Source organism: Adelges cooleyi, unplaced genomic scaffold (assembly GCF_023614345.1).
Source record: "Adelges cooleyi isolate 19-005CV unplaced genomic scaffold, UGA_ACOO_1.1 ACOO_flye_CR_arks_rails_tigmint_CR_PRNA_376, whole genome shotgun sequence".
NCBI lineage: Eukaryota > Metazoa > Arthropoda > Insecta > Hemiptera > Adelgidae > Adelges > Adelges cooleyi.
This window is the reverse complement of record NW_026096053.1, coordinates 1,522,772-1,542,458: the sequence shown is the minus strand read 5'-3', so window position 1 is coordinate 1,542,458 and position 19,687 is coordinate 1,522,772. Positions and strand designations below refer to the sequence as shown.

Sequence of the window (19,687 nt, the reverse complement as noted above, 5' to 3'; positions counted from 1 at the left end):
TCACATCAGTGTATTTATGTGTGTATTCGTTATATTTGAACGTCTCACATCACAATATTATTTATTTGAAGCAAAACCAGTTATTGCCGGTCTGACTCAGCATTCATCTACCCACCCGTATTGCCCCTCTGTCCTGCTGTAATATTACACTTTGCACCATAGACAAAAATGCAAAGCGAGTTCATAGGGCCTCTTTTGTAGCTAAACAACAACTATACAAGCTGTGTTTTAATGTCCAATAACTGATTTTAGTTAAATTGGTTGTAAAACTGATTATAATATTCTTAAAATGAATTTATTTTCCACATCGACAGAATCATTTTTAAAATAGAAATAAAAATCAAAAAATACCTCTGAATTGTTAAATTTTTTTGAAACCATGGTGAATGATCCATCATTAGGACCTGAAAATATTTGAGTAAAAAGTATCTCTAATTCCAAATTTATTTGTTTAATATTGATTTTATTTTAATCGTCACAAAAACCGTAATAATCAAGGTCAAAAATCATTAAAATCGTATTATATGAAAAAACAAAAACAGTTTACCGGCACCCCTTAATATTGAGATAGAGCGTTAGAACTTTCAGGATTTTCTTTTTTTGATGCTAACTTTATATTTTTCAAGTGGGAGCAAACTTTTTATTTTTAACGGCCATTTATATATATATATATATATATATATTATACCTTTAAAAACCATAATTTGTCTTATGTAAGAAGATGTGATAGTGTTTCAAAATGTTCTCATAAACAATTCCGTTGGACGTAAACGTTTGACTAAAAAGCACGTGGAACTCGTTTCATCCGTTTGGATGGATTTTTAACTTATAAAAAACTGTTTATTAAACTTAAACAGATTCTCGTGGGCGGAATGTAGTTTGAATCTGTTGCCGTTGAATATTAATTACTAAACTTAGTATGGTAGGTACCGTAGATAATTAACATCAAGACTTGACTTATTCCTGGAAGACGCCAACAACACGCTATTATCTTTATTCATATTAAATTTTAATACCCGTTTAAGTTACGTTGGGTGTAGTATGTCATTTGTCCCACACCATGTGTCTTGACTTTCATCGCGTTCAGTTTCTCAAGAAAACACAGTATATTTATGTTTTCTAGATTTACTGTAATATTACCGCTTGAAATATGATTATCACCGTCACGTAGTTAGTGTACTCGTACATTTCCTGCCACTGCGAGATTTATATAATTTAAGTAGGTACTAACTACTATATTGATGGTAAATTATCATAATATACTTGTTTAATGATCATTGATACTTAAATTTAAATCTCTCTAGCTTATATAGTCAATTTGTATAATATTATTCATTCCATAGTAGATTTATTACAAAATTTCAACGATAATGACAGTGCAAACATGAAAATCTAATTTATGTCAATGTCATTTGAACATTTTTCAAAAAATATTTTTGAACACTGTGGCCTGTTCGCGTTTTCAGGATTTACATATTACGTGTGAATTTTAAATGATACTTCAACGATAATTTTTTTACCCTCCCAACTTTCTTGGAAATTCGACGTCGAAAGTATTTCGGTATAATTATTCCGAACATCTGGTTTTCTCTACTTCTAGTGTTGCATATTTATTGCAGCATTGGAACTTATAATTATATGCGTCCAGACAGTACAAAAAAAAATGTATTTGCTGAAAAACACACCACACTGAGAAATAAAAAGCCAGCAGTTGTGGTGTTTATCGTTATCTCTCACTAGGTAATTAGTTATACAAAATTTGACGGAAATCATGACAGTAACATCTATTACCATGTAAATGAGGTTCAGTAAAACAGTAAAAACTTTAAAAAAATAATTATGGTTTCACTACAGAACTCTCGTTCATTAAAGCACGTTGTTGCCATCCCAAAACGACTAAAAATATCCACAAGAGTTGTGGTATTCTTTCGTTATTGTTTCTATTGTATGTATTAAAACATAATTTGATCTTTATACAGCTTGAGCCTCGAGTGCTATGTGAACAATTCAAAGGTTTTTTTATTTTATATAATTTGCAATCCGCCACTAGTTTTTACTTTTAGTTTTTTAAGAAAATACAAATACTACGTTTACTTTCGCTGTTACGGCATACATTTTAATTCCTTATTCCATTATCATATCCTGAGAATAAATTTTATTTCGCACTTTTTTCTTTGTCTTAAAATAGTTTTTTTTTCATCGAAAAAAAATTACATAATACATACATTTAACAACGAATTATAATTTTCGAAACAATAAATAAAAACGCGAGAAAGCCGATCTTATAAGTAAACACAGCGAAAGTTTTAAATAATTTTACAAAAGTTGTATTAACATTTTTAAATCTATTTTTTACGGGTTATGGCAACATCAGTTTCTCAGAAATGTGCATCTACCGCGATATGCTTTTGTATAAAAAAAATAGCATTAAAAAACATTGTTGTAATATGATTCGAAAAAAATTATTTACTGGCAAAATCGATTTCTCTTCGTTATGCTCAATACATAAATATATAAAAAATGTTAGCACTGTGTACGGTTTTATTTAGTAAATTGCTTGTATAAACAAACTTTATTTCGTAATTGACTTAACCACTTAGTTAGTGTGGCTTTTACGAGGCTTTGAAGCCTCCACAAAGACCATAACTCTGTTAAAATTAATTTAACCCTTTCTCCCAAAATGATGTTGACGTTGTGTTTGTAATGCTTTAATCAATATGCCTAAAGGGGAGTTCTCAGAATAGCGTTAAAACTTCACGCGTATAGCCGGAAGAGGGCCTTCGCTAAAATGCGCATTATCAAAATTGTAGTTAAATATATTATAACAGGTACCTATCTGATGTAGGGTGCGGTGGTCGTAACCTAGCCCGTTTGCCTGTTGTGTTCGTTTGATATACATGTAAAGCACATGCTTAAAATATAAGAGCAGGGCACAATAGTAGCTCATTTTGCGGTGACATGCCATCCGTGCAAAGTAATTTTTTACCCTCTGGTTGCAAACTGCTGCTTTGAACCTTCTGGGATTTAGTCAAAATTAAACGACCATACATGTGACGAACTATTTTGAAAACTTGGTTTAAATAAAATATTTTGCACGGTAATAATTTATACGTTTTCGAGTATTGCTTCTATTTTATTTTCCTCGTCCAACCACACTTTTATTTTTGTTTACTTGGGTTATTATAATTGTATTTAAATTATGTATTTTTTTTCCAACTGTAAACAAAGTATTCCATCCGACTATAATACCCTGTCCCAACATATTACGGTGTTACCGTGGAACTGTGGAAAGGAAAAGGTCTCTCGAACTAAATATATTATTATAGTCCGCTGGCGTTGTATATTCAAGCTGCAGGTACTCGCAGTAATGCACGTATAATATAATATAGAGTAAGCGGCAACAGTCGTTTAATAATTGTGGACCCCAACGACGTTTAGTAGAATGGAGTGTTAGAGAATAATAAATAACAACGTGCTGCCCTTTCAACCTAAGCCTTGTTGTTCCAAGAAACCGTGTCTCCAACAGGTGTAATGCAATTCTTTAGTGTAACTAAATCGATGGCGGTGGCAAGGAAAGCGAAAAAACTAATAATCGCAGCCCTTTAACGAATAGTGCGCGCACCAATAATAAATTATTGTTTATTTTTACGCCCAAAAGTCAAAACGTTTTGATGTCATTAACGAGGTTTTTTTCTTGTGTTTTTTAAGGTTCAAAGACGGTCGTCCTTATCCTTGGCCCAGCGACGTGTCCAGTTTCATACTGAACCCGGAGAGCGCCAACCAGACAATTTACACACAGAGCTTAACGCAGTCCGACCGAGGCGTTTACACTTGTCAACTGGCTAACCACACGACTACCATTAATCACTCTGTGAACCTCGGCACCACTGGTTAGTATAATAATATTTATCATAGCATTGTGTGTGATATGTGTAGCGGTAATCTGTTGAATGGTATTTCTTGTATCTCAATCGGTGTACCTTAATGAACATTCATAAATCAATAATAATAAAGTTAGAAAATAGAACTCGGTTCGACAATTTAAAGCAATCTGTTTATTCGGTATCTGAATTATGACGAAATGTGTTTAGATACCTAGCTTAAAAGTAAATACAAATCCCATGCTAATTATTGATTCACCGGCCATGCACCAGCTTGACGTCTCCTAAGATCCAGTCGTCTTGTATAAACACTAAAACCATCATAATATTCTCACCAATTTTTTTATAACCTCCAATTGTCATTCGGGCTTATGTAATAAATGTTTTCATAGCCAAAAGATTGATCTTCTGGAAACAACTACTGCTCAATAACTAGTTTTGAAGAAATATTCTTCGAAACGTATAAGCATTTAAGAAGAATTGTTCATTTTCCGGAAGTTGTGATTAGGCTGTATTTTAATCACACGTCAATAAGCTAACCCCATTAGAGCACGTGACTCATTACGAGGAATAAAGGACCAGCTCCCCCGGCACGTGTACGCACAAGTCAAATGGGGTTTTCACTGAATTTTACCGCTATAAGGACTTTCCATATAAATACACTTGAAAAAGTAGTTTTAAAGAAAAATCAAAACGCTTATATTTTATGTAATTATTAGTTATCCTCTTATAGCACTTATTGCCCAAACTTTTGAACTACGTATAAGTTGCAACTAATAGTATTTATACAAAACTTGAGATGTCTGTGTTGTTTATAGCTGTAGGTACACAATAGACGTAGTTAGAAGCCAGAAAGAGGTCTTCAAGTGTTCAGAGGCTACATAATCGGAGAGTGGCCAATCAATCTTAACAAAACTTCATGGGTTCATATTTGTTCTAGTTGAATAGGGCTAACGACGAGAAAAAAATGTATAAAAATCAAACGAAAATGGCGACTCATGTAACATTCAAAGTATACGCCGGCCAGTTAGAGTGCATTAGTGGGTTGACCGCTCTCCTAGCATAGGAGCCTTCTGGTTCAGTGTAATTGGTTGAAATATAATACATGTTATGTTTTGGCTATCATCCGTTTCTTTTACTTACAAAATAATAAAACACATGACCTTATTAGAAAAGATGGTTTGGCTCTTGAGTTGAACACATGTAGGATTAATGACTAATTCCTATTAGCCAAAGACTGAAATCGATGAATCATTATCAAGTGAAATTATCCTATCTCTGTCTCTTTAGCTACAGATTTTGTTATTTTCTGTACAATAATATATCTGAACTTTTCAACAAAAACCTTTTTAAATGATGATCGTTACGTTTATCTGTGATAGGTCGTTCAACTGTTGATTGGTCCCGGGTTTAAACTATTTTAGAATAAAGAGTATTCTAAAATAAATAGGTTAAACACAACAAGAACCAAACTTTTATCTCAGAAGCCAGCTACTGCACACTTTGAAATTATTTCTAAGAGTTGTTATAGTGGCTTTTGGTCTTAATCTCCCAATAACACCTCGACCTTAAAACGTATTTGTACAATTTACTTTTACGAGTAAACAAAAAAACGCATTAAGTGAACACTAAATGTGAGTATTTTTTAAATGAATGTAAATAAATGGACAACCTTCCCAGTTTCCCTGGGACGATCATAAAAAGAAAATCTATAAACTTACCATGTTCCAGAGATAAATATTATTATAAACAAATTATATTGTATAAAAGAGAATGTATATTTTTCTATTTCATTGCTTCTTGGAATTGCAAACTCGGCATGAGCAATAACATCTAAAACTCTTAATATATTCATATTTATTGAATATGTATAATCTACAACATAATATACAATACATAAACTTGGCGTTTTTTATATTCTACATAGTGAGGAAAAATAAAGGAAGTAAATTTATTACATCTGAATGCAACGTAGGTATAGTTGAAAGTTTTCATTAAACCCAGCCAATCATTGGTATTTGGTATTGAAAAAATTATTGGTATTGGGTTTATGTATTCACAAAATAACCTAACTAGATTGGACTTTTAAAAAACCTGGAATTCAGCCAACTTTGAATGTAGTAACACTCTAGTGTAGGTAATATATTATTATGTGCTATAAATCTGAATATTTAATTATTACAATTCATTATTTGACGATCAAATGAAATATGTAGCGCACGTTAATAGCAAACTAAGCAATACAATTCCTAAACTTAAGGTTATATTCTCGGAAACCGTTTTAACTAATACATTTTTTTATTACGTTAAAATATAAATATAAAAATTTACTCATTTATTTATATTACGAATAACTCTTTAATTGTTATTAATTTTCAATAAAACAATTTTCGGAACGGTTATTATGTAAGTAATGTTTTTTCACGTTAATTTACTATTAACTACACAACGTACTTCATTAGGACTTAACAACCCCAGTGGACTTGTAGAAATTCCACGTAGTCGGGGCTCGTCGTTCTAAAGTTTTTTAGGTTTCGTACAAACTTTCTTTATGTTTCATAATATAAATAATACTTGGAATACAACTTATTTAATAAGAACAATTGTAGTTTACTTAAAAAAAATCCTTAAAAAAGAAGTTTGGAACAAAATACATCAATGTAAAATCAATACCATTACAGCTAAAAAATGGGCATAGAAGAGTTAATATATTATACGTGCACGTGCGACTATAAACGATGGTCGAATAGTGTTCCTGGAATTTGGGTGTACTAAAACTAAAAAACTTCCACTTGGTTGTTTCCGAAATATTATTTTCAACGGTAAATCTGTTTTATTATATTTTTGTTTTTTGTCTCGTAGGAGTAATAGTCTCGTGAACCCCACTAGTGAGAAGTTGTAGTTGGGTCTCAGTAGTGGATCGGCCTCTGGCCAGAGTCGAAGGGTATGTCCCTTGCTGTCAAGTAGATTAACTATACCGTAATCCGGTATGTAATTTGGAATGTCGTCCGATTATTGACTCATTTTTCTTGTGGCCGCTTCATTGTGGTAATTCGAGTAGTCTGGTGTATTTTAATTTTTTTATTTTATTTACTAGCGTATTGTATGGAGTTTAATAACTTTACAAATCTAGAAAAAACTAAGCAAATTACGGTTATATATATAGTAAAAAAATGAATATTTAAAAAATTTTAATTTTAAACCAAATGAATATTTGAATGGCGGTCTTGCAACATTCAAAGCCACATTCAGAAATCATAAGAGAGAAAAAATTGTTGAACAAAAAACTACACCCCAAAACACCCCTAAATTATTGGGGGAATTCACTATAGCAACGGTTTTTACATACCAAGATACCATTTATGAACAATAGAAAACTGATGGTATGACAATGGGATCAAGACTAGCACCAGTATTTGCGAAGATTACGATTTAGAAAATAATTGCTTGAAATAAAAAATGTGGCTGTGAATGATACATTCGTACAATGACAATATGGCAGAAAATATTCTCAAAACATTTAAACAGTTTATAAAAGAATATTGAATTAAAAATGGAGATCGAGTAATATCTATTATCTACATCTTCCGTTTTTGGCCGTGTTAGTCAGCAAGACAACCCAGAATGAAACTTCGGTACAGGAATATTCAGGATGAAGACCTACACTGACAGGTATTTAAACATAATTTCCCCACACAAAAAAATGGGTCTACTATATATAATGGCCACGAGAGCGGTAATGATAGCCGACAGCGAATACTTTAAAGGAAGAAAACAATGTACTTACGGGAAGCACTTCAAAATAACAGATGTAATGTACGCTAGCAGACATCAACATAGTAAGCGGGAAAATACACAAAAACCAGTAAATCCCAACGTAGAAAATGAAGATAACATCAAAGGAATATTGTCATCGCCGTACATATATGGGTCATAAATCGCATCTCCAGAATAAAAAACAAATTTAAAATGAAAACCGTATTTAAACCCAATCGTATATAATAAAAACCTAAGCGTCCATCGCAGTACACTATATTATAATATAATATAATAATAACAATATAATATTCAGTTCGACAAGATAAAAGGACTAAACAAAGAAGCCAACTTCGGTAAAAAGACGTTATAAAGAAGCAATAGAAAATTAGCGATACGTAGAAACCAATTATTCAACAGGAAAAAATAGAGAAATAAATGAAACCAACCGATCAATGTAAAATTGTCGAAATAAATGAAAAATGCAGAAAAAGAAGAGCAATGTGTAAAGAATGCCAAAACAAAATCACAACATTCTAAGAAAACCACGTGACACGTGACGACACGTGACGGCACGTCACGACATGTACCCCTCCCCCTGGTCAAGATAACACGGTGCTTTCTAAACTGCCGGACGCATAAATTGCGGTAGGAAATAAGCGGCCAGTCATGGCTAAAATATTCAAAGTTGCATATCCCCACTCTGTTATATTATTAACTCACAAAATGTCAGCGTAAGGATACATCATGATTTTTTTGATAAGTATATACATAATACCTTTATAAAATAAATGAATTTAACAATCGCTCCGAAATGGACTGTAGTAAGTCAGCATAAAACTGAAGACGTGTGTATACATTCGGAAATTATCCGAATTATTCATATTAAACATTTACCTTTTTTTGGTGTTTTCCAGAGCGCTATCAACTTTTGAAACTTGAACGAAAACGTATGCATAATATATATATATATATATATATATATATGTATAATTGATGAATTGACAATGTATATCCGTAGAAAGTAATCCGCAGACATTTACTGTCTGCGGATAGTATTTACTACTTGGCAAGTTTGTAATGAGCCCGAATAGTCATTTTAAAACTAAAGACATCTGACAAGGATACATATTGAAACAATCCGGGTTTTTTTATAAGCTTTTTTGTTAGATAAATATTGTGATATGCATTCAAACTTATAAGAGGATTTCTCTGTACAAGTGACGGGACCGTGTTCAATCGTTAACTAGACTATTCAGCACAAATAACCGTACGTTAGGATATAGAAAGAAAAAAATCTGAAAACCGTCTATGTAAATATACTAACGTAGTTGAGATTTATTAATTTAACATACCGATTCTCAGTATAGTCGTCTGCGTCGTCCGCGTATTTTGTCAGTAGTTTTTTAGACACAATAAAAATATAATGTTGCGTGTTTTTTAATGTTTATGTAAAATAGTATTATGGTGATGGGCTGGAAGGTTGAAAAGGCGAACGTTATGTATACATTTTGCACAATAAAACATTTTTTTTTCTCTTCTTAAGCCGTTGTATTTTGTAATTATTAATCCATGCGCAATAGTTAAATATCATACACTGGATGTTTCCCTTTCGATGAATTTATTGTTTGTTTCATATATTTCGAGCTTAAATCCCACACAGTTAATCTGCAAAAAGGCTGGAACAACACACACACACACACACAGATATATATTTTTAAGCTTTAGGTAGACGTGTACACGCATTAAACTCTAATATTATAGCACAATATGTTATTGTAATTAACTTGCCAAAAACAAAATATTGATATTATCATGTATATTTATAAATATATTTTTTTTTAACTTGAAAAACAATATTTGTTTTAACAATTACATTTTAAATTACAATGTCAACATCAGCGATGAAAAGTGTAATAAATTATTATTATAAAACAACACAAAGCCATTAAATGTGAAAAGGTGGACAAAAAGGAAATTATTTAATAAGGGTGAAATTATCAAGTAACAAAAGTTTTGTTAAAAATTATTTTAAAACTGTAGCTTAAACATACCTATCTACTATTCGACGAAAACCTCCAATGTTATTGTACGATTTTCTATTTATTTAGCATTTCAAAATCGATTTTAATACATTTAACACTTTATTATTAAACTTGAACGACAATTGTATGATAAGCTAAAAAAAATAATGGTGTGTGTTATTAGACAAATTTTGTAAAATATTGTACTTACTCGCTCTACGATGGTTACAAGTTCAGCTTCCAATTTTTCTATCCGACCGGCTGCTTTAGCTAAGTGGTGTTTGGATAAAGCCTGAACGGTTCTAACCACGTGAGACTTTGGCTCTCAAGTTGGCTTTAAGCTCCGCGATCTCCTCTTCTTTGGCGATATCTAAACAAAAACAAAAAAAAAACACTAATAATAAAATACGGTTTATTTTCCAAATCCTCCCTGATAAACCTTGTTAAATATATTGTGCTTACCGTCCCTGACCAAGTTCGCAATATCGCGTTGAAGTTTAAGTGCAAGTACACTGTGTTCGGTCATGATTGATTGGCATTGTGTAGTTTTTGCAACGATGCCAGTTAAATGGCCCTTGACCACATGGAGTTCTTTGTTCAGCCTTGCGTTTTCTTTCTGGACTATTGCATTTTTGGTGCGCAGTCTTTTCACTTTTAGCTGGCCTCGTACTTGAAGCAGAAAAAAAAATTTCTCAAAATTACATTTTGAACAAGTAAAAAATATAATGTTTTAAGCAAATTTTGGAAATCTGTTAGCTGAGCTTAACAAGAAACATTTACATAACTAATATTTTTTCCAAATTGCATAGACACCAGAAAAAAAAACTCATTATATTGCATATTAGTAGTTGTTGCATATTTCCAGGACTGCTTTACGAATCTTACAATGGTGATAACTATACCATATTTCACCTTGTGTCACTTTTGAAACACATGTGGGATATTATTTCTTTCGTATTTTCCACTTAAGATTTTATGAACTTTTGAAGAAGAACTGACTGTCGTGTAATTAAAAAAAAAACATAATATTAATGGCCTTGATTATTGTATTTTTCCACTTATCCAACAAACTTTTCGCTTGAAGTACTTACACACTGCTTAGTGTTCCTTGGATCCTGTTAAGCGCTGTTATATTATGTAACCGTATAACGGTGTATTGTACACAATACTTTAAAGCGTTATGCAACCGAATCTATATACTTAAGGTTTGTTCTGCTGCCTGCAGTTCAATTGATGACGATTGTTATATAGGTATAATTATAATAATATATATGTTTGTGAGTTTTTAATTTTACGAAGAATACTGGTCTGGCAGCTTTTAAGGTGTTCATACCTTTTTTATGTGAAAATTGAAGCTTTTCATTTTTTTGTGTTGGTGTTTACGACAAAGGTAGTCTTTTTAACCCATTTTTGCCTAACCTAACCAACCCGAGGACATTCAAAATTCTATTTACAATCCATAGGTGCTGCTTTAAGTTCGTTTATCCTTCCAATTCAATGGGAATCACGTATTTTTACCTACGCAAAGTAGGATTATTATTTATATGTTTATTTAACATGTTTTGTAATCCATCGATATGTTTTCATACCGAATCCCATTGTGTTCCAAAGCTGTTGGCAAAACTAAAGTTTTTTTTAAAAGTGAAACCCGTGGTTTTGGTTTAGTAATATACATTTGTTTACGTTTAAACAGATAAATCTGCAGGGATTTTTTGTGCCAATTTCGGCGGTGTGTTAACTAATTTTAAAACTAAAAAAAACAAAAGTTCTGTCCTTCCCTTGCAACAATCTGCTGCGATACATAACGTCTATTTTATATACAAACGAGAGCCCTACGTGTCGTGTACTTCATATAATATGACTTTTTATGTCTAATAATTACTGACTTCCAAATACTAACTCGTTGTTCGCGTAAATCAGGAGTCTCTTAAAAAATGTTTTCTCATTGTTTCAGACGATGCTGGTTACTGGGGAGATCCGCTCCCGACTTATAAAATGCCCCGTGTCCACTATGCCGAACACGGCGATTTCATCCGGTTGTACTGCGAAGGGTTCGTAGGTAAGACCGGTCGTTACTGTTTATTTATATTATATTGTATAAAAAAATTAAATTTTTTGCATAATTGGTACCTAATATTTTTTTTCTTACAGGCAAAGTCAAACTCCCCGACGCCACCAACACGATAACGTGGAAAAAAATAGGATCGAACCGAACGGTCGAATCCAACGACAAATACGAGATTCAAGAAGTCATTAGGTTAGTGAAGGAATATAAGATACATAAGTTTGAACATTTGTATCTAAATGACAATAGTAATAATTTATATACTGTGGTTGGTAATTATCTGGCTTTAAAAGGCAATAAAGGCATTTATGTAGCTCATACCAGTTTTGTTGAAAATTGAGCAAGTAGTTACCCAGAATGCAGTGGTGACTTAAACTTGCCCAAAGTTCTGTGGTGTAATGATACCCCTTTGGTGTACTTAATCGTTCTTGACTTAGTATTTACTAGACATGACATTTACTGTAACTAATGCACTTTATCAGGCTCTAGTCAAAATGAATGCGTCTCGTCCGGCCTTAGAAATTACTTCAATTGTCCTGTAGATTAAATTCCTGTTGAAAAATACGTTTTTTACCATCATCGTTATTCCGCTGCTGGTCCAACAACCACGTTGTTCAACCGTTTTTCCAAAGTCATGGAAATCAAGTTTTGTCAAACTAATTTAGAAGTCGATGATTGTTCGCCAAAGTGGAAAACTATCGCCCCTATATCGAAACTTTATTTTCTTCGTTAACTATTTGAGTCTCTGATTGCACCTCAATTACAATTACACTTTATTAATCACTTGAAAAACTTTATCTGAATGACCGATCACATATTGTTAGCGAATATAAATATAAATCTGAAACCTTACATGCTACTTTGGGAGTTCCGCGAGGTGGTTGTACTTGTCTACTCTGCGTTATGATTTTTAACATAATTTGTGCACAGTAAATATGTGTGTATTGTATACAGGGAGAACGAACAAGTGCTGGGAGCTTTTCTCTACATAAACAATATACAGGAAACGGATTACGGACAATATTCGTGTTCCATCAGCAACACGGACGATCAAATTGTGCAACAGTTCACCAGCGTTTCGAAATTCGGTAAGTAGACGATTTTCGACCACTAACGAGGCTTAACCGTTGCTAATGCTTTAAAAAAAAAAAAAAGAATAGTTATCAACGAACCCGGAGGAAGGGTTAGCGGGTTATAAAAGTCTTCTCGAAATTAAACTATTAAAAGCAAGATGGTTTTTTTTTATACCCAAAATACTTCCCTCTCGTCGGTCGTTGCTTATATTATCTCCATTAACTGCGCGCATTTACAAAAGGATTGTTTAAGGTGGAGCGCCTCGTTAGGCGACAGCTGTTCCCTATGCCGCTCTCATCTTTTGTTACAATATGGTCGATCAAAAGTACTAAGAAGTCTGCTTGCGTCACAATATTGCGTTGAACGTGTTAAACAATAAAATTTACTGTCATCACTTCCAGTCGCAATTGCTTTATTATTTAAAATTATAATATCTATTTGTCATCATTTGTATTTCCAACGAAGAAATTCTTACTTTCTTTTCGTTAAATTATTGTTGCTATTCTTTACTTAAAATATATTACTCGAAATTGTAGATTAAAAAATTTAATAAGTCGAATAAAATTTAAATTATGTATTTTTAGCTTCGATGCAGACCCGAGATAGAATTGTCAAACGTCGGTTTTTTATTTTATTAGGTATATTATCTATACACTTGTGTCAAGACTAAAAGTATCGTCGGTCCTCGACTTATTAAATTTTAATTTCCAGAATTTCGAGTAAGATATTTTAAGTAAATACTAACAACAATAATTTAATGTGACCCTTAGACAAATTCTTCATGTAGCACGTGTTTGAAGATCAGAAATCTGACCTTATAGGGCAAAAAATGTTAAAAACTACATTATTATAAAATCTAAATCTTTTTAGTATCTCGTCCAAGACCAAAAATTTATCCATACTCTTTCAAAATCGATAAAAAAACGTCCTAAAAGTAATATTCACAAAAAATTATATATATATAAAATTATAATAAACAAAAAATCCTGTTTTAAATTTTTTGTTTATTATAATTTTATCGTCAAAACGGACCTATATTAATATATAATAGTTTTATTTATAATTTACACTCGTTTATTGTTTACCATTTGACGTTATTATTTTAATAAGCGTTTTGAATTCAACTTTTTTTTATAATAATACTTAAAACAAATAACTTCATTAACGTTTCCATATTTTCGTTTTTTTTTTCTAGTCGCCAAAGAACAGTCGGAAAAAAAATTGTTCAAGGAACTCATTTTCATAATTTGTCTTATGGTGTTGTTGATATTGACCCTGTGGAAACGTCGATGGGTGGTCGCGGCTTACCGGAGATTAAGGAAAAACATAGCAAAAGACAAATACATATTGCGTAAGTGATTTTTATATGCATTATTTTCTTGTATTATTGTATACTAAATACGTATCATTTGCAATGGCCGAAACGGAATTAATAGATATTGACGTACACGTTTCGTTACAGCCAAAAAGACAACGTGGAACTTGATAATTTTTTACGACCAAGAGAACAAAGAGAGGGCGCATTATTTGAAAGAGAAAATCGAACAACAACAAGAAGACAATTACATCATTAAAAGCTATCTCATCGATTTTGACGAAGGTATGTCCGACACACACAAACACATACACCTAACCGTTGAAATATATACAAATTGAATTAAAACATTGTATTCGCAGACTCCATTAAAACTCACGTCGACCTAGCCAAAGACTACGACTTTGCCGTTTACCTGCTTTCCTCGGACGATACACAGACATCATCGTTGACGAAATCATCGTTAAAATCGTTCATCGAAGACAACGCATCACTAAAGAACTATTTAATCGTGAGTATATCTAATAGCCAGTTTGCTGTATTTATAATAATGTTACTATTTGCTTATTACGCCTTGTAGCATAGACTGTAAATATTCTTTAAATAAAAAGAAATATATAAAAAAAAATGGCATCGTTTACAATGTTCGTTTTGTCGTTTTCAAATAGAATTACTGCGATTCGCCAACGACACCGACGAAAAAGTGGTGCGACAAAATCGTGTTGGACTTGAACGATGGACTGGCCAAACGAAATCAAAATAAATTATCTAACAGCTTGCTCGGAGTTGTCTAAATAGTGTGTAGTGTCGACATTTTATTATTTATCGAAACTTAGTATTCCTATATACATACCAAATGGGTTGAATCCATTTTTATTAAAAAATAATAAAAACATACTAGTAGAAAGAAATATTTTATGTTTATTACTTACTATTGGTATAAGAGTTCCCTGTATTGTGTGTGTTTCCAGATTTGACGACTTTTTTTTTTTGCTTCTTGCCATCTTTATACGCAATAACTCATTGTTTCAACCTTTTTATTATTATTATTATTATTATTATTAATTAATATATGTTATTGTATGTATTGGATTTTGTTTATTGACTTTTTTTTTTAATTTTATATATACACAATTTGTATACCAACATATTATTTTATGACGATAATATTAATGGCTGTTTTGTACATTTTTTTTTAAAACATTCCTCACAATTGTTGTTTTTTTATTTTTGACTGGATTTGATTGTCCTTGTATTATTTATTATTGTATACCGGACATAAATTTTAAATCCTTGTGTTTCTCGTTATAATATATAATATTATTCATATATATATATATATGTGTAGATTGGCTTATATAAAATTGTAGTGAAAGAAATTGTGATTTGTCATTAAAAAAAAAACCTAATAAAATAATATAATGCTTGAATAGAACTGATTATAAATGTGTTATTCATCAACCCATTAAAATTTTTTCAGTTGAGAGTCGGTTTAACCAATTGGATACAAATTTTATTTTTGTTATCTATGTTACAATTTTAACCAAGTATTTATAAAATATGTATATTATATTATGTACAGTGATAAGACAATGATCACGATCTCTTTACCGATTTACATTTACAGTTAGCCGTTAGGTAATAGGTACCTATATACCTATATAATACAAAAAGGTAAGTCTGAAAAAACGCAGCGTTTCTCAACTTTATTCGAAAACTTTGTACTTATTGGATAAAATAACAAAACCAATTTAATTACATAATTAAAAATATACTACATAGTTGTTTGTCTTCCGGAATCGATGACGGCGACAAAGAACTCCGAGAAAAACCTTTGGCGTATCTTTTTTCCCGAAAGACAAAGAATAATAAAAACGCAACGCAAATAAATTTAAATTAGCACCTTTCATTTTTTTCACGTTGTCGTTACCGCCAAAGAAACCCGACAAAGTTGACACTCGTAATACAATTTCTACTCGTTGAGTTATTTATTTGTATGTATACAATTATATAATATCGTGTATTATGTATATTTTTCTTTTGACGTTTCCATAGCGAGAAAAGATAAATTAACAGTCGGCGCAATTCGATTTGTGCGAAAGCGACAACGATAGCCGTTTGTTTTTATAGCTCATATTTTGTCGATAAGTATTGTATACATTTTTTATTGTCCCCCCCCCCAGTCATACTCGTTAAAATTTGGTTCTCGGATAGGTCAGGTTAGGTTGAACATGTTAAATTCCAAATGGCCACAAATTATTCGTGCATGCGACTGTGACGGTTTTAAAATAGTATTATACCTACAGTCGAGTGTGTCAGTATAATGACATGCTGACCGACTGTGTTGGCCCTTGTAAAAATGTTTTCATTTTTGAATTCACTTTGTTTTGGCTCGCGTTAAGGGGTAAAGAATAGGCAATATAGTTTTACACTACAAAAAAAAACTGATCACGTAGGCTTGTTTTCAGATTAATTTGTACCTATCGGCCTTGTGATGAGTATAATATTTATAAAATCGAGATCTTGCTTAAATTTTGATAAAGATATTAGGCACCTAGTACCAGACAGTAGGAACAGTAACAGACTTTAACTTCGTTTACATATATTTATATATTTTTATCGATAACGTTAATTTATTGTACGAAGCCATTTTATGCCAAAATTACTCATTTTCAGTTGTTTTGAAATAGAGTTACAGTTCAATTTTTAATAGGAAAGTTCGTGAATTTCATTTTTTATGTGGTTTAGCCCAAATAGTCTGAAAACGGATCAATATCGCTGGGCCATGATGCTCGCATCCCCCCATTAATCCAGCATGGTCGAGTGAGTTGACCTTATTGTCGTGTGTACCAGTACGACACACACACACACACTCAGTCTGTACTATGAAAATACATTGGAAAAACAAAAAGTCAATAACAACTTACGACAAAACCGTAGTGTGCACATAATATTTAATTATGGCCATTTCCCACAAAAACAACTATCGTTAACAATAACTGTAATAATAATTTCGAGTTTTAACAATATAAAACTAAGTATGATGATTTTTGTTTTGAGAAATAACCACAAGTAAATAAATATTGTTTTATTAAGGGAAACGGAAAGCGTTATCTATTAAGGGGTAATGGATAAGCAATATTTGACAAACATTAATCTAGTAACGATTTCAAGTATGCCGACTAGTTTTAATGTAAACAAATATTAAGTTTTCTAGTTATAAAACTATAAAAGATTTTTTTGTTCCGAATTATGGCGAAAGTTTGGTAAAAAATGACTTTCGTAGAAGTCATTTTCCGGCGTATCCATTGGACGTTGTTCAATTTGAATTTTGTTTTGTGTGAAGCTTACCATTTTTTCTGTGGGGGCTAAAAAGCCGATTTTTGATTTAGCTCTCAGAAAATTAGTTGAATTTATTAGAAAATACAATACAAATATAAACGCTTATAATATTTTGAAAACAAAAATAAAAAATCAGCCTTTTAGCCCCCATAGACAAGATGTTAACTTTATGAAAAAAACATTTTGTTTGAAATTGGTTCGGTAGACACTTTAGAAACTAGAAAGTGGCTTCTGGTTTTAGTCTTTATTATTTATATAAAATTCGGTGCATGTAAGGCGTTTTATATAGGCAATATTTAAAAAAAAACACATGTCAATAATTGATGATAAGCTTCAAGGTATATTTTTAATTTATATCATTTTTTCTATGAGTATAAACCATTTTAGTTTATTTTAGATCTATTATCAGATTTGAATTTTGAAAAAAGATTCGAGTTCGTCGACTACTTTACTAGGTTATATAAGAAGCCGATCTTCATTTTAAAAAATCAGTTTCTCGTAAATCGTAATTAAAAAAATCAAATTTTTAACTTTTAAATAACAATTTTTTTACATAAAAAATCGGTTTGTGACGTAACTTCGAGAAGTAGCCAAACAATTTGTATCTCTCTACAGAATTGAAATCGAATCATCCTTAGTAGTCGAGGTTTTGTCAGATTTTTTGGTCGAAAAAGCCGAAAAACAAACCGCTTTCATCTCCTAATACTTCGTATTCAAGGTCGAAATCAAATTACAATCCTATTACACTTAGTCAATAATACTGGCGAAAATTGAATGGGCTAACCTTTCTCGATAGAGTACCCATGTTGCAAACAAATATTATTGTTTTTGAAATGTAAATTAATATTTAAAAATCCCATTTTGTCAGGAAATAAAATCTTAACTTTTTGTTTTATAATGTTAAAATATACTAGGTATATCATTGGAAATATTTTCATATTTGAAGAATATTTTTAGAAACATTTTATCTTCTGCCTCTACATTAAGATTTATCAACTCTCATCATTAAATAGCAAATTTTTTACTAAAGCTCAACAATCTTAAATTTGTACTAGAATATTAACACAAGACAGGTATTTATTTTGATATTTCATTTTTTTTTTCAACTTATAAAACGCACAGGTCCTTTTTACATACAAAAACATATATTGAGCTACTTCTAGCATTAAGTTTCTAAAAATACTCAAATTTGAGTTTCAGAAAAGTTTTTAATTGCTCATAACATTTCCAAGGTATTAACCGTGGTGCATTTTAATTTAGTGATTTTTACAATATGAATAAATTAAAAATGTCCTTCGATCAATACAAGCGTGTATTAAAATCTGTATCCGTTTAATATTTTCAAAACTATTGCCAGATAACACGTTTCAGAGTGGTAAAAATTATTAAGTCGGAAAACCAAATATTTAATATTACCTACATAACTTTAGTTATTAAAAAATCCTTCATAAAGAATATGACGTACCCTATAAAAATAATCGTTATAACATGTATATGGAAGTGTGTAGGTCAAAGCAGAATGGTCATAGAAAACAAATTTCGACAAAAGAGAATAAACTACTTTAACAAGGTTCTTGTCAGCTTTTTAAAAAAACTTCAATTTTACCTTATACAAGCACTTTAAAATAGTCGCAATAAAAACATAAATAGTAAATGTTTAGTTAATATTAAAATAACCTAAATAATGTCCTCATTATTATAAGTATGTAAAAATAAGTTGTTTACGATTATTAGTCGTTAGATAATGGAGAATATGCATAGCTCTGCAGATTTTTTTTTAAAACAATGTCAAAGACGTCTTTGATAGTCCGAAAAAGAAATCGACAACCAAAAAAGTCCCAATTCAGAAATTGGGACTGAACTTATAATTACACATCAGTTTAACCTTCAAATCAAGAATTTGCAGAAGTTACCTGTATTTTAGGATTTACTTAAAATATCAATAGTACTCATAAGATAAAAAAAAAAAAATTTGGAATAATTAATTTATAAACATAAAAAACATCAAATTCTACTAAACAATTACGAAATAGTATTGAGCTTAGCGTCTTAGTTATGCCAAAATGATATCACTATTAGAAAAAAACTATTTCATATGTCACAATACTCAAGACAAGTTTTAGAGCTTTGGTACCCATTTGTGCAAATTTATGACCAAACACAAATTAAAATATTATTCAAACATAATAGAAAGGTGCAAATAAAAACTACCCAATGTAGATGGAAAAAA

General features: G+C 31.2%; 1 protein-coding gene across 1 annotated transcript in view; it reads left to right on the top strand.

Annotated features, from left to right (window-relative positions):
- Positions 1 to 15,467, top strand: part of LOC126840369 (uncharacterized) — a 41,978-nt gene extending 26,511 nt beyond the window's left edge. The window contains exons 2-9 of the mRNA XM_050576048.1: positions 3,709 to 3,890; positions 11,616 to 11,720; positions 11,813 to 11,918; positions 12,681 to 12,814; positions 13,996 to 14,151; positions 14,263 to 14,400; positions 14,478 to 14,626; positions 14,784 to 15,467. Coding sequence (XP_050432005.1) covers positions 3,709 to 3,890; positions 11,616 to 11,720; positions 11,813 to 11,918; positions 12,681 to 12,814; positions 13,996 to 14,151; positions 14,263 to 14,400; positions 14,478 to 14,626; positions 14,784 to 14,909 — 1,096 coding nt within the window. The 3' untranslated portion in view covers positions 14,910 to 15,467. The remainder of the gene's footprint in view (positions 1 to 3,708; positions 3,891 to 11,615; positions 11,721 to 11,812; positions 11,919 to 12,680; positions 12,815 to 13,995; positions 14,152 to 14,262; positions 14,401 to 14,477; positions 14,627 to 14,783) is intronic.
- The last annotated feature ends 4,220 nt before the right edge of the window (positions 15,468 to 19,687 follow it).